Source organism: Phacochoerus africanus, chromosome 2, assembly GCF_016906955.1.
Source record: "Phacochoerus africanus isolate WHEZ1 chromosome 2, ROS_Pafr_v1, whole genome shotgun sequence".
Lineage (NCBI taxonomy): Eukaryota > Metazoa > Chordata > Mammalia > Artiodactyla > Suidae > Phacochoerus > Phacochoerus africanus.
In genome coordinates, this window is record NC_062545.1 from 20,849,210 (window position 1) to 20,875,331 (window position 26,122).

A 26,122-nucleotide genomic window follows, 5' to 3' on the forward strand; every position below is an offset into this window, starting at 1 on the left:
ACCTGCTTTATACACAATGGTATTTTTGCCACTTTTTAGGATGGTGGCAGATTGGACTAAGGATTCCACACCCAGGTACTGCACCAGTTGGAACAAGCTATTCCTTCACTAAAATAAAATCGACATTTCCCAAAAATTTGCAAGAAAAATTAGAGATTAAAGCAATGGTTTAAATTTTCTTTATTTTATATTTTTCCCAACGCTTTGGCATCTACTACTATTCATCTAAAACAACAAAATAAAGAACTTATAAATAAAGGGGAAACATAGGAATTGCCAATTGTGCCTTACATAAATACATAGAATTGTTATTTTTATCCCCTCAAATATCATAGTAATAATTTCAGGAAGTAAAATTATTCCTAGATTACAGAATGGAATTTAACTTTATGTTTCGTAGGACCTGTTCCATCAAGATCGCTCTACCTTCTGAATTCTCTGCCACTGTACTGCCTTTGAGAATTGGACTACTGCTGCTCATTCATATCATCTATAGGTCTTTCCAAAGCCTATGAAATGATGGAGCACAGCCCTCATTTCTGGCTCTCTTGGTGCCCTGAGCAGAGGGCTCTGATAATGGTCCTTCCAGCATCCCCCCGGCTAGTCATCATGCTCTCCTTCCATAAGCCAAGAATTTTACTGAGTGCGGAAAAATACAGGTTTCAGGGGAAAATTATCCTCTCTTTCTAAGCAGTCACAGCAGGCACATAAACAAATAATGACATAAATGCAATAAGGGCTTTTACAGAAAGTATGGTCAAAGCAATGTGGCATCTTAATGAGGCTTTCTGAAGTAGAGGGCATTTCGGTTACACAGCGCCAAGGCTTAAGAAAGGGCCATTCAGAGCCCTGCAGAGCAACACGTGGTGAAGGCAGAGAAGAAGAAAAACAAAAGAAAAGAGGAGGAGTCCGGAGGGCTGGAGCTCAGGTGAGTGAAGGAATGGTGAGGAGGCTGTGCTCAGAGGGAGGGAAAAGAGCCATCCAGAAGGCCTTGTACAATGCTGGGGCTCTGTGCTACTCACACCTTATCCCCACAGCAGTGGGAAATGACTCAATAACCGCAAGCACTGGAGCTGCATGATCAGATTTTTATCTTAGAATGACCACAGGTCACAGAAGCCAAGAACTGTGAGAATTGAAGAAAGGAAGGTAGGGAGTTCCCATGGTGGCACAGCAGATACGAATCTGACTAGGAACCATGACGTTGAGGGATCGATCCCTGTCCCTGCTCAGTGGGTTAAGGATCTGGTGTTGCCGTGAGCAGATGCGGCTTAGGTCTGGCATTGCTGTGGCTGTGGTATAGGCCAGCAGCAACAGCTCCGATTAGACCCCTAGCCTGGGAACCTCCATATGCCGTGGGTGAGGCCCTAAAAAGACAAAAAAAAAAAAAAAAAAAAAGGAAGGGAAGGTAAACAGTGGCAAATGCTGCAGAGAAAGCAGCTCTGATGAATATGGAAATCCAGGCTTTGGATTTTGAAAGCAACGGTCAATGGTGACCTCTAAATAAGAATAGTGACAGTGGAACAACAAGGCAAAAATTAGTCTCAACTTCTCATTCAAACATTAAAAAAAGTCACCCAGGGTCTGACCCCAAACCACTTTTCCAACCTTAACTCTCCGCTACTTTTTACACATGCAAATTTTTGGGAAATATCAACTTAATTTTATTTTAGTGAAGGAATAGCTTGTTCCAATGGAGGCAATGCCTGGGTGTAGAATCCTTACTCTAATCTGCCACCATCCTAAAAAGTGACCCCAAAAAAGTCATTTTGTATAAAACAGGTAATAATTTTTCTCCAGTTTGATGGTGACTTTTTGCATTAGTAGTTTAGCATGAAACAACATGAATTATTTGTTCCAACGATCACAACACGCTTGCCCACCTCCAAGTCTCTGTTTAGGGGCACTGCCTGCCTGGTGTGCTCTTCTGCCCGCCTGGTGTGCTCTTCTGCCCAGCTCCAAGCCCCCTCCTTTAGTTCCAACTCATTGTCACTTCATTCCTCTAGACTTCATCAGTGTATAGAAACAGCTGCAATCCTGGCCTCTGCTCAATCGCCACTTTCTAACTCACATCATGGATGTCTCCACACACATATCTTGTTTTGGGGTTTGGGGGGTTTTTTTTGTTCTGTTTTGTCTTTTTAGGGCTGCACCCACAGCATATGGAAGTTCCCAGGCTAGGGGTCAAATCAGAGCTATGGTTGCTGGCCTATGCCATAGCCACAGCAATGCCAGAACTGACCTCGGAAGAAATTTTGAGATGTGAAAGTTTGCTGCATTTGGAAAGCAAAACATTTCAGCATGCACACATATAATATTAGGTACCAGATTAAGGCAGCTCTAATCACGCTAAAAAACAGTAATAATAACGGAATCACCTTAGCAAGTGTTTCTTCCTGCACATTTCAATGGTTAAGGAAGGAGGAAAAAAAAATCCCTTCACACAGGCATCTGATGCCAGTCAGCTTGAATAGACTTGAAATTTACTACAATGTTCTAAAAGCTACCTTAGGGCTACGTTTATTTTATCGGAAGATTCTAGATCCCATCGCATCTTTATGCCAACAGCATAAAGTCTATCCTGATGAAATATTTTATTCACTAGGATATTTTTGTGGTATGTTTTACCTTCAAGTTCTTTTTCATTTCCGACGTTTCTTGCATCTTCTTATACTCCTTTATCTCTGTGGCCTGAATGGCAGTCTTTGATTTCAAGATCCAGTTCAACAGCTCAGCACTTAAGGCATCAAACCTGATTTAAGATTCAGATGTTACCAATTGTCAGTCATTTTCTTCTATTATTTCACTTGGCTCAAGAAAGACAGCAACCAAACATTCATCAGGCATGTGTTTTTAAGCACTCAAAATTAAAGGCAGCCCAGAAACATAGTAACCACACAAAATAGGATCATACATTTACAATTTAAGGAATGGAAAGAGGAACAAAATTGTCACATTAATAAAGAAAATAAAGTTTGTAAATGTTACAGGAAACCATTTGTATTTTCATAAACTCTTTAGGTAATAAAAAACAGATCTGGTTAGATTACAACAGAAAAGAACAAATACAGACATTCTTAAGTTGATGCCCTCTTCAATTGAACATGTATTTAATTAGCCTCTGATATGCAAGGCACTGGATGTAAGCTCTTTTTTTTTTTTTTTTTGGTCTTTTTGCCTTTTCTAGGGCCGCTTCCTGCAGCATATGGAGGTTCCCAGGCTAGGGGTCTAATCGGAGCTGTAGCCGCTGGCCTATGCCACAGCCACGGCCACATCAGATTCGAGCCGCGTCTGCAACCTACACCACAGCTCACAGCAACACCGGATCCTTAACCCACTGAGCAAGGCCAGGGATCGAACCCACAACCTCATGGTTCCTAGTAGGACTCATTAACCACTGGGCCATGAGAGGAACTCCTGGACTTAAGCTCTTGTTGTGAAGGTAAACCAAACACAATCCCAGCCCTCATAGGGCTTCCCATCCATAAAGGCTATGGAAAGTAAGAGCAATGTCAAAAGAATTTGCTGGGCGCTAATCCCAGGGATTCACAGGATGCCTCCTGATCCGAGCAGGGAGGAATGGCCTCCTGGAGAACAACAGTATCATGCCCAGGCATTTCTGAGCAAAGGGAGAACAAAGAAAGGGAGGACCACGCTTTGCACAGGGGAAGCAGTTAGGTGTGGCTGCATTGCGAGGCCTAGGCCGGCAGGAAGAGCTGACCATGTGGCAGAGAGCCACGGGCACCGGGAAGAGGAAGGCCCTACAGGGCAGAGTAAGGACCCAGACCGTAACCAAAGGACAACGGAGGCCAGGGAAGGGTTCCACGCGTGGGACTGACACGATGGCGTCATCCTTTTGTGTTCGCTGAGGAGAAAGAACAGAGAGAGGCAAGACCAGAGAGCAGGCTGTGCAGTCACGGGATCTAAGTGATGGTGGAAGGGGAGAAAACGGGACAGTCCTGAGAGGTGCTGAGGTCAGTCAAAACCCCAGCGAGGAGGAACCAGAGGAGAAACAGTCACTGGTCGCGGGCCAGATGCCAGGCCTTTGTCTCAATGTTTTATGAACTCAAGGAATCCACACAACAACCCTATGCGTGTACACTATGATTACCCTTTCTAATGATGAAGGAATTGAGCTCACAGAGGTTTTAAATAACTGCTCCAGGCCACAAAGCGAACAAATGGTAGAGCTGGGATTTAAAGGGAGGATCTGTCCTCTTAAGTCCGGCTCTGCCCACAGGGCTTCTCAAAACAACTCTGGGTATTTTTAGAGACTTTAAGGTAAGCACAGGTTGTCCTTGCTGATTCTTTGGGGAGACTTTGCTCAACGTGTTTCCAGTGAATTATAAGTATTTGTCTTTTCATCAAGGTAAATTTTTCTGGCAATTTGAACAGGATTTTGTGACATGCTAGGTAAATGACCAGAGGTCACAGTATCGCTCAAACAACGGGACCCTCCTCCTGTCGTCTTTGCAGCAGCTTTCTCTTTCGTCTTTCAGAGACGAGGAGCCCCGACTGAAGATCACACATTTTAAAGGACCTTGGAGACTTGGTCCAGCTCTGCCCTCAGTCTGAGCAAGAGTGATGTGACTGCATTAGAGCCGCAATGATCTTGGGTCCCGTTAACAGGTAGGCATCTAGATTATAGGAAATGCCCGTCCCTATGGTGATGAAACACAGCCATGCAGCACCAGGTAAAGGGAAGGTGACATAAACTGCCATTTTGGAAGCGTGTACTATACGCTGTGCTAAGCAGTTATTCAAGGGTCACATCTGCTCAGACAGCCCACTTTAAGACAAGCAAAGAGTGCTTTCTACCTCAGACTAAAAATATTAAGGAAGCCGGAACTTGAGCTCACAGAGGTTTTAAATAACTGCCCCAGGCCACAAAGGCCTGGGTAACAACCCTCTGGACTTTAGGACAATGTAAATCAGAATGTGACACCCATCCTTAAGTTCTGAAGAGGTACCATATTGAAGGCAAGTGAGACAGTTCTATATGGCTCCAAAATGCAAGACTAGCACACACTGTAGACTTAGAGGAGGCACGCTTTGTCTGGGCATAATTTCTAATAATACAATTTCGATATCTTCAATTCTAATGAAATGGATGTAGCCAAGCCTCGATTTGCCCAGGAATTAACTAAAGGAATATCTGCATCAGTCTAATCATGGATAGAAGACGGGTACTCACAACTGGCTGCCCACCCAACACACACCTCCCTCCCCACACTTCTTCCTGCTGCCCGAGTCCCCCAGAAAACAACCACAGAGACTGAAAAGGCGGGACAGTTCAACCTCCCAGGCTCCCAGGGCGTGGGCAAGTGGCTGAGTCTTGGTCAGGAAGACAAGGGAGGGAGTTAGCGGACATCTTCCAGGAAAGCTCATTCTCCTTGATTAAAAAAAAAAAAAAAAAAAAGACAAATAAGGAAAAACTGCCCTGCTTGCCTATATAGCAGGTTACACAAGGATGCTATGCTCAGTGCTACATTTTGGGACCATGAAAAGACAAGGTAAAGGCCAATATGCTGAAGAGGGAGAGACCAGGTGCCAGGATGCAGAAGCACACCATTCTATCAAATCTACCTTACCTCCAGACAGACTTCTAGTAATGTGAGATAATCAATGGTCTCATTGTTTAAGTCACTTTGGGTGCAGTATTGTGTTTTTTGCAATAGAATGCACCTTAAACAACACGGTCATGTTTAAGAATTGAGAGTTATGCCCTGGGATATCGCGACTTATAATAAGAAATGGCGTTCCCGTCGTGGCGCAGTGGTTAACGAATCCGACTGGGAACCATGAGGTTGTGGGTTCAGTACCTGGCCTTGCTCAGTGGGTTAAGGATCCCGTGTTGTGAGCTGCGGTATAGATCACAGATTTGGCTCAGATCTGGCGTTGCTGTGGCTTTGGCGTAGGCGGGCGGCTACAGCTCTGATTAGACCCCTACCCTGGGAACCTCCATATGCTGAGGGAGCAGCCCTAGAAAAGGCAAAAAGACAAAAAGAAAAAAGAAACAGATACTTGATCTTCATCCCTGTTTCTGGCAGAGTTCTCAAATCTCCTGGAATTTCCTAAATATTGAGAGCAACAAAAGTGGCATTTTTGTTAAGAAGATAGCTTTTGGATCCCATCTGAAGATAAAGGCTGGCTGCCAGGAGACCCAAGCCTGTGATTAGAAAGTTGGAACTTTCAGTCCTACCCCGCTGACCTCCCAGAAGGGGAGAGTGGCTAGGGGTTGAAACCATCGTGGAAGGTCAATGATTTAATCATGACCATGTAATGAAGCCTCCATAAAACCCCAACAGGATGGGGTTCAGAGAGCTTCAGGCTGATGAACACATGGATATTCAGGAGACTGGAGAGGCACTGAAGCTCCACACTCATTTCCCTCTGCCCACCCTATGCATCGCTTCAGTCTGGCTATTCCTGGGTGACTTCCTTTTATGATAAACTGGTACTCTATTAAGTAAAATGTCCCTCTGAGTTCTACAAGCTGCTCTAGCAAATTAAGTGAACCCAGAATGGGGTCAGAAGCCTTTGAATTATAGTCAGTTGGTCAGAAGTATAGATAACAACCTGGATTTGCTACTGGCCTCTGGAGTCCCGGTTGAAATCTCCAAACTGTACCCAGTCAGTCAGAAGCACAGGTAATCTGGGCTTATACCTGGTAGCTGATCTGGGGCGGGGAAGAAGGCAGTCTTGCAGGACTAAACCCTTAGCCTGTGAAATCTGATGCTATCTCTTAGGAGATAGTGTCAGAAGGAAGCTGAGGTCTGGGAGACCCAGCAGGTGTCCCAAGAATTGCTTGCTGGTATGGGGAATCCCTACCAAAATTAGAATTGGTACCAGAATGCATTTATGCACCCTTGTCTTTTACAACCTTCCCAGCTTCCCAATGCACAAAGTCAGCACTGGGGAGACACACTGCCAGATACACCAACAGAACATGAACCCTCAGGAGATGGAAGATCTACGGTGATATCATCATCTGAAGTATCTCCCTCATCTGCTGCCTTGACTCCAAAGTAAAAGTTCCACAGCTGCTGCTTGCAACTCTTAGAGGACCCTGGTCCTCTAAGGCGATGCTGCTCAGAGGCAGGAGCACAGCCTTATTATCAAAATGAAAGTCATCTGGTAAAATTGCAATCCTGCATCTTCTAACAAAAGCTCAATTGGGAAACCATATCATTTTTATCCAGGCAAAAATAACTATCCATTTTCCCAAGCACTGGGGTTTTACTGTCATAAAAGGGAGAGAAGGATAGCATTACTGAGACCACCTGCTAGTGTGCATGTGAGGAACAGCACCTGGCGTAAAGGATAGCTCTATGGAGGAGGTGACATTAGCAGTAAAAACTCAATACACCTCAGCCATGGTTATTCCTCTTATAAAGATCCCAAGCTTCTCTTGAGTCAAAAATAAAAAGAGGAGTTCCTGTTGTGGCTCAGCGGTTAAAGAACCCAACTAGTATCCGTGAGGATGCAGGTTCAATCCCTGGCCTTGCTCAGTGGGTTAAAGATCTGGCATTGCCATGAACTGTGGTGTACGTCGCAGATGTGCCTCGGATCCAGCATTGCTGTGGCTGTGGTGTAGGTCGGCAGTTGTAGCTCCAATTCGACCCCTAGCCTGGGAGCCTCTATGTGCCATAGGCCTTAAAAAGACAAAAAAAAAAAAGAAAACAAAGAAAAGATATTTTATCAAAGATGGATTTTAAAGCCAAACTCAAAGAATCTGTTAATAAAATTGACCAAGGAATTAACAAAGAGAGAAAACATGAAAAAAGAATGAAGAAGAAGAAAAAAGGAGACTTAAAAGGAATTACTTCCCTGAATTAAGTGTTTTTTTTAAAGGTGAGAAGAGGAAGGAGATTCAAAAAAAATAAGGAAATCAATCTAAAGCAAAATTGCAAAAAAAAACAAAAAACAAAAAAATTGGGGTGGGGGGTGTTCCTATGTGTGGTTCGGGCTCAGCAGGTTAAAGATCCTGCTTTGTCATTGCAGCTGCTTGGGTCGCTGCTGTGGTGTGGGTTCAGTCCCTAACCCAGAACTTCCACATGCTGTGGGCATGGAGAGTAAAGTCAGGTAAAGTAAAGTAAAATAAGGTAAAAAGCAAAGTAAAGAAAAAAGTAAAGTATAGCAAAAAATGAAATAAAGCAAAATTGCAGGAATTATGACAGTAAGAAGAACAAATGAGGGCTCATGGACACTCATATCCACCCAAAGTAAACAGTGGGAAAGAAAGAAGGGTCCTGCCACAGGTCTCCCAATTGATGCCAAGATAAATAAAACCATCCCGATGATCTAGATGCTTAGCCAGCTTGAAGGAGAATATTCGAAAGACTCGGGATAGGAGTGGTTCAGTAGTTGAACTGCCATAACAATAATCATGTCTAAATTTGCATACGATTATTGATTAGTGCAAAATACATCATGTGCGAATGGGGTTTGGGCAATAGTCTCTGTCTGTTCTCACTTTTTCTTAGCTTCCATCTCCACCGGGATCTGTCTCTTCTTCGGGGGAGGAGGAGGTGGCAGCTCTTGCTTAGTCCTTCTGGCAGTTACTTGTTCTCTTAGGCGAACCGTCTCCAAAAGATCCTTCTGAGGAATCTGGGACATTCCCAGCTTTGCAACAGCCTGAGTCACCTGAAGAAAAATCAGCCAGTTGTAATGTTTTATAACGGCTTTTTTGAGATACAATTCACATGCCACAACGCTCTTCCTTCGAAAAGGTACAGTCCAATGGTTATTAGTATATTCAGAGTTGTTGCGCAACCAGCTCACTTTCTTTTTTTTTTTTTTTTGCTATTTTCTTGGGCTGCTCCCACGGCATATGGAGGTTCCCAGGCTAGGGGTCGAATTGGAGCTGTAGCCACCGGCCTACGCCAGAGCCACAGCAACACAGTATCCGAGCCGAGCCGTGTCTGCAACCTACACCACAGCTCACGGCAACGCCGGATCCTTAACCCACTGAGCAAGGCCAGGGATCGAACCCGAAACCTCATGGTTCCTAGTCCGGATTCGTTAACCACTGAGCCACGACAGGAACTCCAGCCCACTTTCTATTTCCCACTTTTCATCATTTCAAAAAAAAAAACCCCTTACCCATGAACAGTCACTCCCTGCTCTTCTCTCCCTCTTGGCCCCCTGGCAACCACTCCTCTACTTCCTGTCTCTATGGATTTGCCAACTCTGGCTATTTCACGTAGACAGAATCATAGTGCATTAACCTTGTGACTGGCTACCTTCACTTAGCACAATGTATTCAGGGTTCATCCCTGTTGCATCATGTATCAGCATTTCATTTTATTACTGCCTAATAACATTCCATGGAATGGATACAACACATTTTGTTTATCCACGCATCTATTGATGGATATATGGGTTGTTTTACTTTTTGTCCATTATGAATAATGCTGCTATGAATGTTCATGCACAAACCAAAATGCTATTTTTGATCACTTCTCTAAAATATTTTTTAAATTAATAAGACTAAGATTGAGAGATCACTGGATGGATCCATGTCTAAGTGTTCTCAGTTACCAAGGGTTGAATGACTGGTATCAGGAATTTTTGTAGGGTTTTTTTTGGGGGGAGGGGGGTTGTTTTGTCTTTGCTTTTTAGGGCCGCACCTGCGGCATATAGAAGTTCCCAGGCTTAGGGGTCCAATCAGAATTGCAACTGCCAGCCTACACCACAGCTCATAGAAAACCGGATCCTTAACCCACTGAGTGATGCCAGAAATCGAACCCACAACCTCATGGTTATGAGTCGGGTTCATAACCCACTGAGCCATAAGAGGAACTCTGGTATCAGGAAGTTTTTTGAAGATCTATTAAATTTTACTTTAGAAAACTAAAGAAGATATTCAATATGTCAAGCAAGTTTTCAGTTTTACAGTAAACCAGGTATGAGACACCAACTTTTTAGTTTGGCTGCAACTGTCATTTCATAAAAACTAAAACAAACCTGAACATTATGACTTCTAATAAATGGCAGAACAGAGTACCCAAAGCAAAAGGTACCTGGTTGGAGGAATCTTCTAGTCTTTGAACCAAAGAATCCCATCTCTGAGTGAGTTCCTCTGAGTCACTGTTGATCTTCTTGGAGGCTTTAGGATTATCAAGTAATTGACCCACGTCCTGGCCAATCTCACTGAGCTGATCCAGTGCTTGACGTTTCATTTCCATGTCTTCCTTCAGAATCTAACATTTCAGATAGTTATTAGATGGCTCACTTTTAACAGGACTTTATATTCCTGTTCCCCAGTCAGGAACTGTACACATGTCCATGTGATAGTGAAATTTACCCGATTCGCAATTCCTTAAAGTTGAAACATAAGACTCCCAGTTTTAGATCGTTACATGGCAGCAGCACTGTAGTGCTGGGCCATGAGTTTATCCACTAAATCGCATTAACCATTGATATAAAACACCAGGGTATCCCAGGTTTACAAGACAGATGCTGACAGTCATTTCACTTACAGCCAGTCGCCGCACACTGACACTTAGTTCCTTTTGGTCTTTGAAGTTGCTCGTCTGCACTTTATTTAAAGCCTCCTCTTTTTCAGTTAACCAGGCTTTCAACAAGCACTACAAATAAAAATCAAAGTTAGAAATATATTCAGGGGATCATTCGATAAGTCAACTCAATTTTTCTTCCTACGGCAGCACCTGCGGCATATGGAGGTTCCCAGGCTAGGGGTCCAATCGGCCTACGCCAGAGCCACAGGAATATCAGATCCAAGCTGCATCTTCAACCTACAACTCAGCTCACAGCAACACCAGATCCTTAACCCAGTAAGCAAGGCCAGGGATCAAACCCGCAACCTCATGGTTCCTAATCGGATTTGTTAACCACTGAGCCACAATGGGAATTCCAGTCAACTCAATTTTTGAAATCTTTAATTTTTATGTTAATAAAGGTTTGATCCTTATCTTAAGGACTTCACACACCTAAGCCTGAGGCATGAGAAAGATACGTTTATTTAAGATATTATCCTTTTCAGATTGGCAACAGATCAACCTGAAATTAACCGCACACCTGGAAACTAAACCTAATACTCAGGCATGTAGCTGGATCCCAAAGGCTAAACCCAACTATCAAGTCTCCATAAGAATCACATTATAACTCTGTAGATACAGAAGGAAGCTCAAAAGGTTTTCTTATCTCAGACCCTCACTGTAGGTAGGAAAGAGAGAAGCCAAGTTCTATGCCCAAGATCTCTTGGCTAATTAACTCCAGAGCCAGGTTAAAGACCTACACCCCAAAGTCAATGGTTTTTTCCATGCATCTTGCAAACCAACCCCAGTAAAGCTCCAGATTCCACAGCAATTATGACCAGAGAAGGAAGTTTAAGGATAGTGCAAAGCCAATATGAAGATTTTTAAATTCCACTGGCCAACAATGCATGTCTTTAGGCAGAAGATATTTACTAAAGAGGTAAACTTGAAGGGAGAGCTAAAAAAAAAAAAAAAAGATAATACTTCCCCAAATGCAGTAGTTATCACAGAAACTATTTTCTATAGAGTCGAGGGTGGAAATTCTTGATTCTGTGTTTTTAATCAACTCTTTCTCTAATTGTTTTATTTATAAGTTTATTCAACAACTATTCTCTCCCCTTTATATTCTACCCAAAAGAAGGAAAAAGATGAAGATTAAGAAAACAAGAGAGTCCGAGTGGAGGGAGCGAGCTGAGTGGTTGTGTGGTCGCGTCCTGGAGACCGGAGCGCTTGCAGCATGGCTGACCAACTGACTGCAGAGAAGGTTGCAGAATTCAAAGAAGTTTTTCACTATTTGACAAGGACAGTGATGGAACTATAACAACAAAGGAATTGGGAACTGTAATGAGGTCTCTTGGGCAGAATCCCACAGAAGCAGAGTTACAGGACATGATTAATGAAGTAGATGCTGACGGTAATGGCACAGTTGACTTCCCGGAATTTCTGACAATGATGGCAAGAAAAATGAAAGACACAGACAGTGAAGAAGAAATTAGAGAAGCATTCCATGTGTTTGATAAGGATGGCAATGGCTATATTAGTGCAGCAGAGCTTCGCCATGGGATGACAAACCTTGGAGAGAAGTGAACAGATGAAGAGGTTGATGGAAGGATCAGGGAAGCAGATATTGACGGTGATGGTCAAGCAAACTATGAAGCGTTTCGTACAACTGAGGACAGCAAAGTGAAGACCTTGTACAGAATGTGTTAAATCTCTTGTACAAAGTTGTTTATTTGCCTTTTCTTTGTTTGTAACTTATCTGTAAAAGGTTTCCCCTGCTGCCCATAAAAAAAAAAAAAAATGCATGTATAGTAATTAGGACTTCATTCCTTCATCTTTTCTTTCCTTAACCTACTGTCATTGTCCTGAAACCTTATTTTAGAAAATTGATCATGTAACGTGTTGCATGTGGCTTACTCTGGATGTATCTAAGCCCTTCTGCACATCTAAACTTAGATGGAGTTGGTCAGATGAGGGACCATCTGGGTTATGCCTTTTTTTCTTTCAGTAGTTTTCCTCAGGAACTGTCAGCATGTTGTTAAAGTGTGGAGTTGTAACTCTGCCTGGACAGTCAACAATATGTACTTAAAAGTTACACTATTTCAAAACAGTACCTGTTTATCCAGGTACTCATACACTATTTCTTGTACTGCTGATCCTGTACCAGAAACATTTTATTTTATTATTACTTGCTTTTTAAACTTTGTTTTAGCCACTTAAAGAAAATCTGCTTACGGCACAATTTGCTTCATATCCATTCCAAGTTGTATATTTGTTTTCCAATAAAAAAGTTACAATTTACCCAAACCAAAAAGAAAAAAGAAAAGAAGAGACACTGAGTTCCCATCGTGGCTCAGCAGCTAGCGAACCCGCATAGCATCCATAAGGGCCCATTTGATCCTTGGCCTCGATTAATGTGTTAAGGATCCGGTGTTGCTATGAGCTATGGTATAGGTTGCAGACTCAGGTCGGATCCCACATTGCTGTGGCTGATTAGATCCCCAGCCTGAGAAGCTCCATATGCTGCGGGTATAGCCCAAGAAATGGCAAAAAGACAAAAAAAAAAAAGAGTGATAAGATAGGCACATAAATAACTGTGGCACCAGATAGAAAGTACAGGCACCACAAAGAGATTACTTTCAGTTTTGAAACAGTGGGGGAGGGGGAGGAAGCTTATGGATGACTTCATGGTCCTTGATGGCTATGTCTCCAGTAAAGCCCACTGGGACACTGGGAAAAATAAGATGGAATCTAGATAAGATCTCACTTCTTCTTTTGTGCTTAGTCTAGTTTCACTTGCCTATGCTACACCGTGTGCAGAGGCTTTGTACCTGACAAGGTGGATTATATTTTCCAGCAGAAAACTACTGCACCCAACAGCTCAATTCAGTGGACAGTGTGCAGAAGTACCATGCACAGCTCAGTACAAGATGGTGGTGGCAGGCCGAGGACAGAGAGGCTGCACCCAGCACTGCAACCAGGTGCTGTGAGCAACACACCTGCGTCAGACCCATGAGAACTCCATCCCTTCCCACCAAGAAGCAGCTCTGGGGATGGCTTGTCGGGGAGAGCATGGACTCTAGAGCAAGCTCACTCCTCTTCATTTTTCATCAAAGAGTAAAACCTTCCTTTGCTTATGAACCAAATATGGCTTCATTCTATTGGCTCAAACTTCACTGGGCAAGAAGATCCTTATGGAAGCCTGTCTTGAAAGGGTTGGTAACAGATGGGGAGAACTTCAAACTAAAGAGATGAGTTTAAAAAAGGCATTCTGAAACAGATGCCACCCCTTAACCAAAAACACAGAGGCTAGAAAACTAGTTTGCATTTTAAAACAAGAGAAAACAAAACAAGAACAACAACGAAACCCATAAGGAATCTACAGTGCACCATGCATTGGGAATAGAGCAGTGAAAAAAAAACAACCAGCACCATTCTTGTGGCCTTGACAGTCTAGGAAAAGGCTGAAATTGGGAATCCAGGATTTGAGCACTGGGTACATGGAAGGATCAAGAGAAAGTTGTGGTTAGAAAGGCAGGTTGGTATCCAGCTTGCTATACTTGGCTTACGCTGCAGAAACTTTGAACTAATTCTGAGAGCCCATGTCTACCTATCTTAATGCCTTTACAACTGAGTGAACAACAGCCCCTTAAAGATTTTTTAAATTCAGACATAGCTGATTGGTCTCATTCTCTGCAACAGCAAATTCTCAATTATGTACCAATGTTGGCTTCAATTCTACATTTTAATAAGATTCTTCCTTCCATATCATTAACAGAAAGCCATTCAAAGGTCAGTTTTAAATCTAATGTAATAAATGGCCAAAATACTAGCCATTCTCTATTTTTAAAAATTTTTTAATTTACCACATTTTGATTCCTTTCAAATTTTAAATTATTTTACTTAGTAGAAGACTAACATAATGGTTTTCTGTAGCAATCAATATCTCCTATAGTCATTATCAAAGTAAAAATTTAACTATTCTATGTGGCTCTTAGGCCTGAACACAAGGATCTAAGTAACTTTAAATTTTGCAACCTGCTTTTTAAGATGTTCTCACTGGCACCATATTTAGAAAATCACAAAACATCAAACACTTGTTTTTATCCCCTAAAAAAGAATATAGTCACTTTTTGTGGATGGAAATAATATGCATTGAAAAGAATCACAATGGACACTGAGATGTGGGACTAGAGTATCTGCTTATTTTCTTCACCACAATTGTTTGGCAACTTGAAGAAAAGTCTTCCTTAGTTGTATTCTGTTTTGATGGTTGCTTTTCTGGAAAGATGGAGATGGGCAAAAGGCCACCACTCAGACTGAAAACTTAAAGTGGCATTTTCTGTTCATCCTTAGTGGAAAAAAATATACTATTAACCAAGTGCTAAATCAATGGTGTTGCTAAATAATATTTTGTTATTAATTTCAGTAGTTATTCTGGTTAAAAATCATGAAAAATTCGTGTGTTATAAAGTTCACAAAGTATTGAATGGATTTATTTATTCATTATGTACTGAGCACAAACCATATGCTAGGCATTGTGGGGATACAAGTTCAAATACACTACCCAATACAAATGCAGTAAAAATTATGTCAAGGAAATCCTAAACACTAACATTCTAAGTAACGAACAAGGTCAAATTGTCATTACAATAGAGGTAATTCATAATGAGAACTCTATGAATAAGCTGCATGATAAAATGGGTAGAAATCAGATTTGAACATAATTGTTTGTAAACTTTCCTTTTGATGTAACCAAGATTTTATTCTAATGTCATAATCAGTGATGAGTTACTTATGCCATCTTTTTTGACCATAATGGATAAAAATGTCATACCTGTTCTTCCAATAATTCCTGCCACAGAATATTGATTTCCTGGAGTCTGTTCCAGCGTTCTTCAGTCCATCGGCACACGCCTGTCCAGCGTTCTCCGAGTTTCTAGGAAAAAAAGAACCCATCCTCTGTCAACAGAGCCTAAAGAGAGTTATCACAATTCTTAAATTCTTGACATTTACTGTTCTCTACTAGAGAGTAGCAATTTATGAAAAATATTTTTATCAAAGTAGCTTTAAGTAATATAGATGAAGCCTATAAATGTAAAGATGAGAAAAACCAATTTTCATAGGATTGAACTAATTATTTCACATCACATAGCGAGAATGTGGCACAACTAGAACCCCATCCTGTAACTTTTGACTCCAAATTCCTGCTCTTTTCCATTTTAGTGTAGTTTTTATATGAGAATTTGGTATTTTCATGTATATCTTCAAAATAAAGCAAACAGTGCTTTCATTTTTTTAGGCTGTAATTATTTTTTTTTCTTTTTAGGGCCAAACCTGCAGCACATGGAAGTTCCCAAGGCTAGGAGTCAAATCAGAGCTGCAGCTTCCAGCCTCCATCACAGCCATACCAACACCAGATTCGAACCGCATCTGCGACCTACACTGCAGCTTGTGGCAACACCAGATCCTTAACCCACTGAGCCAGGCCAGGGAGAGAACCTTCATCCTCATGGATGTGAGTTAGGTCCTTAACCCAATGAGCCACAATGGGAACTCCTGTAATTATTTTTACTTAAAACAGAATTCAATGCATCAATTATTTCTTAACCATATTTTACACGCCAAGAAAATTTTCATCTATGGTCCCAAAATTACGAAAAAAATTTTTAAACTAACAGAAACTATGTTTTGAATGAGGGAATGTCTAAGAAAAAAATACCTAATTGATTTGTTCTGTTTCAATTGCATGATCCACAGAAAATTCCATAAAATTTAGTGATAGAATATTACAAATATTAGAAAGACTAAGGAAATAAATTTAATTAAAAAAAATCATTCTTCATGATGACTTTCCCAATAAATTTTTATTTTCATTTTATAACTAATGATTACCAAACAGTAAATTTTATTTCTGCATTACTTACATGTGAGCCAGAATTATTAAATTCATATTATCTCATTTCAATAAGTAATACTAGAGTAAGCTTTGTATAGTGTGAAGGGTAGAGAACTTAGAGCCAGAAGACAAGCCTTTTGTCTCAGCATGAAAACTCACTGCCTATTTAAACTTTAGGGGGCGGGCATCACTTAACCTCTCTGAATTTCCTATTAAATAGGAATACGTGAATGCCTACCCTCTCAGACTCTTGCACGAACTAAATACTACTGCACCAAAGTCTTAAAACCACTATCCAATTTTAAATGTTACAAAAGAAAAAGGACTTCATACGATAAATATCCTCTGAAAATTACTGAAAGTCACCAACTGGCAACATTATATCAGGTAATCCAAATCCTGTTCAAACAAAGTACAGTTGACCCTTGAACAATAGGAGTTTGAGCTGTGCAGGTCCACTCATGCTTGGATTTTTTTCAATAAATATATTGGAAATTTTTTTGGAGATGTGCAACAATTTGAAGTAAAGGAGAACCACATAGCCTAGAAATATCAATAAATTAAGAGAAAGGTATGTGATGAATGCATAAAATATCTGTAGATATACATACAATAAACAAAATATGTGTTAAGGGACTGTTTGTTATCATAAGGCTTCCAGGGCACAACAAGCTATTAGAAGTTAAGTTCTGGGGAAATAAAACTCGAATTTTCAACCGCTTAAGAGTCAGTTCCCCAAACCCCACATTGTTCAAGGGTCAACTGTGCCAATCAATCTCTTTATAAAGACTTGTAAAGATACATCATAACCACTAAGCAAGAAGAGCAAGTTGTCTGGGTTCCCAAAGCTGGGGTTGACATTCACACATTGCTCTACCAAAACAGTGGAGATATTAAGTCCTGCACAGTGGAAATTCTCAAATTTTAATAGGCACGTACGTATTTTAACATATTCCCTGGGCCTCACAGAGATTTCAGGTCTTTGTGGAGCCCAGGAATCTGCACTTTAATAAATTCCTCAAATGATCTCGAAGAAGGATCGTGGACCACTCGTGGAGATCAGTTCTTTTTTTTTTTTTAGGGCCACACCTGCAGCATATGGAAGTTCCCAGGCTAGGGGTTGAATCAGGGCTGCTGCTGCCTATACCACAGCCACAGCAACACAAGATCCAGCCACATCTGTGACCTGCACCACAGCTCGAGACAATGTCGGATCCTTAACCCACGAAGTGAGGCCAGGGATCAAACCCTCATCCTCATGGCTACTAGTTGGGTTCTTAACCTCACGAGCCACAGGGGGAACTCCCAAGATCAGGTCTTATGTTTCCCAGTCTTGTTCACATGCCCAAGGAAGCTGCGGCCTGCAAGCAGCCTCAACCTTCACCCCAAGGGTTGAAGTAAAGGAACGGGACTTAGGTACTTCAATAAACCCATGTGCTATGGAACCCCAGCTGGGAAATATAACCTAAAGAAGATTATTCTACTCTCCTAAACAAGCAGTGAGACAGGACATGAGTAATAGGCGCAGGGTATATTGGGGCTCAGACCACAGGTCCCTTGGGACTATCTTACTTTACAGGGTCCTTACCTGTAACTGATCTTCCAGGACGGCTGTCGCGCTCTCGCCACTGTTTTCGTCAACAATCACCACCATGTGAGTTAGCGAATTTACCTTCACTTGCTCAGCCTCAAGATCATTTTGCAAACTCTGAGGAAAAAAAAAAAAAATTAAGATAAACCTTTGTATTTGCTCTTTCCCATTTACCTATTTAAAATCCACTCAGTTGTCAACAGTTATCAAGGACACTTAATGAGGCATCGTGTTCAAATTCCCAATCATTAGTCTACACGTTCAACCAAAGAAACAAACCCCTTATACATCTTCACATTTCATTAGGAATGGAAGCAGTCTGAGGAGGCAATCTCATAACACTGCAAATGGGAGATTGCCACTTTTATTCTAAGTTCTGGCCAAAAAAAAAAAAAAAAGGTGTAACATAAAACACTTGAGTGCCTAGAGTAGGAATTAAGAATACAGAGCCATTAAATCAGAAAAAGTCCCGAACTTAAATACACAGAGTCAGATCATTTTATCCAGTGCAGCATCATGTAAAGCGAAAGGTAAGTCAGACGCTATTTGACCGTCAGGATCTGTTCTGATTAGCTACCCAGGAAAGCAGTTAGGGGCATACAGACAACTTCTCTTCCCACCTCTTCCATAGGACAGGTCCATGACAGGTCATAACACATATGTATACAGATAATTTATGCAAATATGATTAATAGTATTGTCAAATGCCTCGCGTGTTTGTGTTTAATGACTCCCTAAAGCTTTGTTTAGCTGTCATCCAGGTATTTCATTGAAAAATAAAATTCTTCAGTTTGCAAAGAGGCCATTTTACTCTACCTTTCCTTGACTATGAAAAGTTATCTCCTAAATTTGTGATCAAATTAAACTGTCCACCAAATTTTGAATGTTACCTAGGAGAAGCAGCAAGTGCTTTCCTTGAAGGATTAGGTATAGATCAATCTAAAAATTTCCTTATGTCGCCACACACGGCATTAAGGCAACACGCTGGGGTTCCTCACCACTCATGGGTCCAAAACACCCTGAGAATCTTATGAACGCTATGTACTTTCGTAAGAAAACTATACATACCCATATAAAGTTTTGCCTGGGCTTTCGACCCTGGCTCAGAAAAATCACATCCCCTTGAACTCCACCCTCCAAGCTTTGGAATAAAAGGACTCACTAAAGAAGAGTCCCACCCCTGCACTAATGAAAGAAGCCTTCAGCCCCTGAGAACACTAAGTGCTGCTTCTTCAATGTTCAATAAGGAATAAAAGAAATATGAGCCAGATTTACTTTATGATCTTCTAGCAGCTTCTGTAGGGATTTTAAGTCATCATCCAGGGGGCAAGTTTCCATCTTCTGAATGCGTTCTTCTGTGAGTGTTAACCAGGCGGAGAGCTGCTGGAGCTGCCTCTTCTGCAGTTCCATGAGCACATCATGCAGCCTAGTAGGGGCAGGACACAGCATTAGTCCCACTCTTTTTCCCTGTGCAAAGGCAAATATGCACTCTAGACACCAAAGAAATGGGGCAGAAACACATTCTTGTCTAACCATTTAAAGTAGCATTTAGTCTTTAGATATAGAAACCAACCCCCACCCCACCCCCTGCCAAAAAAAAATAAACCTGATTTTCTTCCTAAGTGGAGTCAATTAAATGCAGCCAAAGAATGCAAATAATAACACCCTCTATTTGTATCAGAATCATTGTTTCTTCAGTCAGGAGTTCCTGCCTATTAAATAGGTGGAAATTGCAATGGAATGCACTTTGCGCCTTAACACACAATACATGAAATAAAAGGAACCATGGGAAAAAATGCTTTGGAAAAAATATTATAAAATGACATTGCAGATACATAGAACATAGTCCTGTCTTCATATCCGAGTTGAAAGTTAGCCAACTTTAATACTACAAAGTTCATATAAAATGTCTTTGCCCTTTTTTGCTCATTTCTGTATTTTGATTTTTCCTTCAACATATCAAAGGGGGAAACAAACACCACATGAAATTCCAGCAACACTACAGAAAGAAAAGAGTGAGAATTTTCCAGGCAAGGTCTCTGGTTATCTTGTTCTCACAGACCTGCAGACTTGGGCCTGTGCTAAATTGGGCAACACAGTCTGAGGAATAAAATGTTTCACTTCTGTGCTTCCACTTACCGGGACTGTCTGTCCATACTTTCCACCCTCAGTGCCTCCCATCGGGCATTCAGCAGGGTCATTTGTTCCTGAATCTCAAACTCCTCTTCCTCTGACAGAGTTCCCTGTGTTATCAGCTGGTTTCCTGCCTGTAGAACATTCCCCACGCTACTCTGATGCGCTGTCAGCTCCATCATAAAAGCCTAGGGAGGCACATCGTTACGATTTGTAAGCTATTCATTGAAGAAAAAAATTGTAATCAATTGCTAATGCCTAGACATCAATGGTGGGGGGAAAAAAGGAACCATGTAGAGTGCAAATAAAGACGAATTTGATCCCATTTTTTTTTTAAACTCTGAATGTAGGAAATGAGCAGCTGGCCTCAGTAAAAAGAATGGATCCCAGAGGACAATATGACATCGACAACACCAGCTATTTTTAAGTAACTGCTGATCAGGCTCCTGATAGTCAGTGAACACGGAATTATGAGAAGTTATAATAAATAAAATGCCATGCTCCATCCAAGAAGAACTACTTAAAGAAAATGATCATTTCTATTATTTCCAGACCAAAACAGCAAATAAGACCTGTCAATTAATGTATCGACACACAAAAAACTAATTAATCCAAAGACTTCTTCATATAATCTAATCACTATGCTGCAATATATCCCTGAAATAGTATGAAATTTTCATTATGTAAAAAGTATACAGGAATACTAGATAGGAATTTGCTTCATCATAAAACAAAAATAATCACTTTCCGGGGAACATTCAAAATCTAAAGGTTGGGAGTATTGATTAGCCAATTTGTGTGCAAACTATAACAATACACTTCAGGAACGTGAGGTATTGATTTTTGTCTGCGAAGTATTGATTTTTGTCAGTGGCTCCACAGAATCTACAGATTACGATTAAGATTAAAATCTGAAATCTAATTTCAACGCACAGTTAAGCACACACACCGATTTTATAATGAAGCCCTATTTAAATATCACAAGTCCTAAAATATATCATGACCTTTCTGTGGAGCAGAATTCAGTAAACAACAAACATCAGGGTACAGCCCCTGATTAAGGTACAAACACCACAGCAGATACATCCTGCTCATCAGCTACAGATTATTTACTTCGTGGGTCGCAAACTGTTCTTTGACTTCTTCGACATCGTCAGAAATGTCTTCCTGTTCCTGGAAAGTGTCCTCGGCAGAAAGCAACCAGGTCAGCACTTCCTCCAGCGCTATCTGGTAACTGTCCAGGTCCATGTCCACCTCGGTGACAGTGCTGGGGGTTTCAGCTCGGGGACCCTCTGGTTCTTCCTCTGGCGCTGAGCCCTATAAAAACAAAGCCAAGAAAACCAACCCACAGGTGTCATGAAAATGAGAAGGTGTTCAACAAAAACACCCTGGTGGAGAACCCACGGCAGGCATCACTGTGTCTTGGGTGTTCTTCCCAGTCTCAGGAGCTGGGTGAGCAATGCTGTGAACTAGTGAGAAAGCCTTTATTAAGTGTGCTGGGATGGCAGAGAGGACAAAAGCTGCATCATCCTTGGATGCTGTACTCATGGGGATTCTAATATAGTTGGAAAGAGACAAATAACCCACATGAATCACTTCTGAACAAAAATAACAAAGTTATAAATTCCATGGGTCCATCCAGGGATGCTATTTGAAATCACCAAGAACTAAAATAGGGAAGTTTCATGGAGGATCTGGAACATGCCAAGCCATGAAGGATGGATGCCATTTAAAGAGGTAGAGGTTAGAACTCTGCTTTGACCCTAGTTAAATTGCTTTTACTGACTTGCATTTTGGCATTGCATTTTAGACACTGAAAGACAGCTGCACGTATAGGCTATTGTACTGACAATATTTTTTTGAGGCAATTGCCCTTTAGTTTACTTGCTGGTCTTTTCTCTTTCTCTCTCTCTCTCTTTTTTTTTTTTTTGTTTTTAATGTATGTGTTAGAGGACAGATGAACTTTATTTATTTACTTATTTACATATTTACTTTGTCTTTTTAGAGCCACACCCACCACATATGGAGGTTCCCAGGCTAGGGGCTGAATCGTAGCTATAGCTGCCAGCCTATGCCACAACCACAACAACTCAGGATCTAAGCCGTGACTGTTAACTAAAGCAACGCTGGGTCCTTAAACATACTGAACAAGGCCAGAGATCGAACCAGCATCCTCATGGATACCAGTCAGATTCGTTTCTGTCACGATGGGAACTCCAGTCTTGTCTTTTTTTGAAGAGCCCATAGAATAAGTTATTTTAAGCTCCTTCTAAGCAATGAAGTATTTTCTTATATGTTTTACAATTCCATAACCTAATCAACCACCTCTCTCATTAATTTATTCCCTTCCAAAGCAAAACTTCTTTAAAATTTGCCTACACCTCTCCACCAGGTGCCCATGAGCCAGTGAGACTAGACTCAGCACAGAGGACAAGAAATAAACAGGGGAGGAAGACCAATTTATTGGTCACTAACTCAGAGCCAACAATGGCATCCTGCAAAAGACCATCCCGACTTTATAACGTGTGGGCAGGACTGCAAGGGAACATGGGAAATTGAGCATAATTCATAGAAACAAGATTCTGGAGTAGAAGGACTCAAAATCACCTCCTCTCACTAGAACACCAAAATTACAACTAATTGTTAAACAACCATCAACAAAATAAACTGGAAGCTACCAAAAAAGCTACCAAAAACAGAGAAGAAGTCACATCAGGATGGTAGGAGGGGTGCTTTAATGATATAAGTGATCCCATAACTGCCCAGTGGGTGACCCACAGACTGGAAAATAACTACATTGCAGAGGCTCTCCCACAGGAGTGAGAGTTTGAAGCTCCACATCAGGTTCCCATGCCTGGGGTCTGGCATTGGGAGGAGGAGCCCCTGAAGTATTTGGGATCGAAGGCCGACGAGGCTTAAGTGCAGGAGCTCCACAGGACTCAGGGAGACAGAGACTTCACTCTAGGAGGGCACACAGGGTTTCATGTGCACTGGATCACAGGGAAAAGCAGGGACTTTATAAGAATCTGGATCAAGCCCACTGGAAGGTAGTGGAGGGTCTCCTGGGAGAGCAGGGGTGGCCGTGGATCACTATGAGGCAGGATATTGGAGGTGGGGGGGTCCCAGGAATAATCATCTGTGTGAGCTCCCGTGAGGCTGCCATTTTGGAAAAATTTGGCCACACCCATTAGGGCTGAGAAGCCACAGGCCAGACAACAAACAGGGTGGGAACACAGCTCCACATATCAGCATATAGGCTGCCCCTAATCATACCCAGAGACAAAGCCCCACCCACCAGAGGGATAAGAATCAGCTCCACCTACCATTGGGGGGGCACCAGTCCCTCCCATCAGGAAGTCTATAACAAGCCCCTGTATCAATCAACTTCACCCACAAAGAGGCAGACACGAGAAGAAAGAGAGGCTACAACCCTCTAACCTGCAGAAAGGAGACCACACAAAAAGTTCTACAAAATGAAAAGTCAGAGAAACATGAGTCAGACGAAGGAACAAGACAAAACCCCAGAAGAGCTGCTAAGTGAAGTAGAGCTAGGAAACCTGTCTGAAAAATAGAGTAATGCTAGTAAGGATGATCCAAGATTTTGGAAAAAAAATAGAGGCCAAGATCAATGAATTAGAAGAAACATTTAACAAAGGAATAGAAGATTTAAAGATTCAACAAGCAGAGATGATCAACACAATAGCTGAAATAAAAAATTCACTAGAAGGAAACAACAGCATAATACAGGAGGCAGAAGAACAAAAAAGTGAGGTGGAAGACTGGTGGAAATCACTGATGTGAAACAGAATAAAGAAAAAAGAATGAAAAGAATTGATGACAGTCTAAAAGAACTCTGGGGCGACTTTAAATGCACCAACATTCGCATTATAGGGGTGCCAGAAGGAGAAGAGAGAGATAAAGGGCCAGAGAAAATATCTGAAGAAATAATAGCTGAAAACTTCCCTAACATGGGAAAGGAACCGCTAACTCAAATCCAGGAAGCACAACAAATGCCATAAAGAATAAACCCAAGGAGAAATATACCAAGACACATATTAATCAAACTGACCAACACTGAAGTCAAAGAACAAATATTGAAATCAGCTAGGGAAAAGCAACAAATAACATACAAGGGAATCCCAATAAGGTTATCAGCTGATTTTTCAGCAGAAACTCTGGGCCAGAAGGGAGTGGCATGATATACTTAAAATGATGAAAGGAAAAAATACGCAACCAAGATTATTCTACCCAGCAAGGCTTTCTTTCAGATTTGAAAAAGTCAAAACCTTAACAGACAAGCAAAATCTAAGAGAATTCAGCACCACCAAACCAGCTTTACAACAAATATTGAAGGAACTTCTCTAGGCGGAAAGAAAAGGCCACAACTAGAAAGAGACAATTACAAATGAGGAGGCTCACCAGTAAAGGCAAACATTAGTTAAGGTAGGGAATCATCCACACACAACCATATGCCACCAAAACCAACAATTGTGAGGAGGGTACAAATTCAGGATCCTGGAAATGCATTTGCAATTAAGAGACCTGCAACTTAAAGCAATCTTGTGTGTGTATATATAGACTCCTATATCAAAACCGCATGGTTACCACAAACCAAAAATCTACAATAGATGCAATTTAAACACAACACTAAAGACAGTCATCAAACCACAAGAAAAGAGAACAAAAGGGAAGAAAACAGGCCAAGAGATAAAGGGCCAGAGAAAATCAACAAAAACAAATCCAAAACAATTAACAAAAGGGCAATAAGAACATACATATCAATAATTACCTTACATGTAAATGGACTAAATGCTCCAACCAAAAGACATAGACTGTCTGAATGTATACAAAAACAAGACCTATATATGCTGTATAAAGAAGATATGGTGTGTGTAGATGTACACACACACACACACACACACACACACACACACACACAGTGGAATATTAGCCATAAAAAGGAATAAAATAATGCCATTTGCAGCAGCATGGATGGGACCTAGAGATACTAAGTGAAGTTAAACAGTGAAAAACAAACATCCCATGATATCACTTACATGTGGAATCTAAAAAAAGGATACAAATGAACTTACTGCAGAACAGAAACAGACCCATAGACTTTAAACAAACTTATGGTTACCAAAGGAGACAGGTGGGATGGGGGGAGGGGTGAACTGGGGATTTGAAGGCACATGCACACTGTATATTGAATGTCTGGCCAATGGGGACCTGCTGTACAGCACAGGGAACTCTACACAATCAATATTCTGTGATAATCCATATGGGAAAAGAATCTGAAAAAGAATGGATGTGTGTGTATGTGTAACTGAAGCACTTTATCGTACAGTAGAAATGATCACCTGTAAATCAGCTCTACTTCAATAAAATTTTTTAAAATGGGAAAGAAATAAAATGAAATAAAATTTGCCTACAGCCTGTCTCCATTTTATCATCTCTCATCCACAATCTTTATGCATCTCAGACACACTAGAATGTAGAGAGACCAACGTAAGAAATGCTCACGTGGAGTTCCAGTCCTGGCTCAGTGGTTAACGAATCCCACTAGGAACCATGAGGTTTTGGGTTCAATCCCTGGCCTCAATCAGTGGGTTAAGGATACGGCATTGCCGTCAGCTGTGGTGTAGGCTGCAGACGAGGCTCAGATCCCACGTTGCTATAGCTCTGGTGTAGGCCAGCAGCTACAGCTCCAATTAGACCGCTAGCCTGGGAAGCTCCAGATGCTGGGGTGCAGCCCTAGAAGAGACACACACACAAAGAAATGCTCGTGTGTTTAACAGCTGCATTTGTTAACATTCCCTTTAGTGCTGATTAGGTGTTAGTCTCCCCCACTCATCTGGAAAGGCTTTTGTCAATGTTGCTGGCATCTTGCTCATTGAAGCCACTTTTCTAGCATCATCTTTATGATGATATGATTAACAAAAAGCCAGAACATTTTTGATAATCACAGTGCTATAACAACACACATAAACCAAATGT

The 26,122-nt window shown here is 41.3% G+C and overlaps 1 protein-coding gene and 1 pseudogene across 11 annotated transcripts in view; one reads left to right on the forward strand and one right to left on the reverse strand.

Moving 5' to 3' along the window:
• UTRN (utrophin) overlaps nt 1-26,122 on the reverse strand; it is a 537,684-nt gene that overhangs the window by 364,751 nt on the left and 146,811 nt on the right. For 10 of the 11 annotated variants that reach the window (XM_047770002.1, XM_047770001.1, XM_047770005.1 and 7 more), the window contains 9 exons: nt 21,239-21,442; nt 20,132-20,313; nt 19,268-19,418; nt 17,990-18,109; nt 15,340-15,441; nt 10,485-10,592; nt 10,026-10,205; nt 8,477-8,646; nt 2,629-2,752 (listed from right to left, as the gene is read on the reverse strand). In XM_047770002.1, coding sequence (XP_047625958.1) covers nt 2,629-2,752; nt 8,477-8,646; nt 10,026-10,205; nt 10,485-10,592; nt 15,340-15,441; nt 17,990-18,109; nt 19,268-19,418; nt 20,132-20,313; nt 21,239-21,442 — 1,341 coding nt within the window. Of the gene's footprint in view, nt 1-2,628; nt 2,753-8,476; nt 8,647-10,025; nt 10,206-10,484; nt 10,593-15,339; nt 15,442-17,989; nt 18,110-19,267; nt 19,419-20,131; nt 20,314-21,238; nt 21,443-26,122 lie in introns of those variants that run through there. The other variant, XM_047770010.1, reaches the window with a different exon arrangement.
• LOC125121432 (calmodulin-alpha-like) lies at nt 11,682-12,212 on the forward strand (annotated as a pseudogene).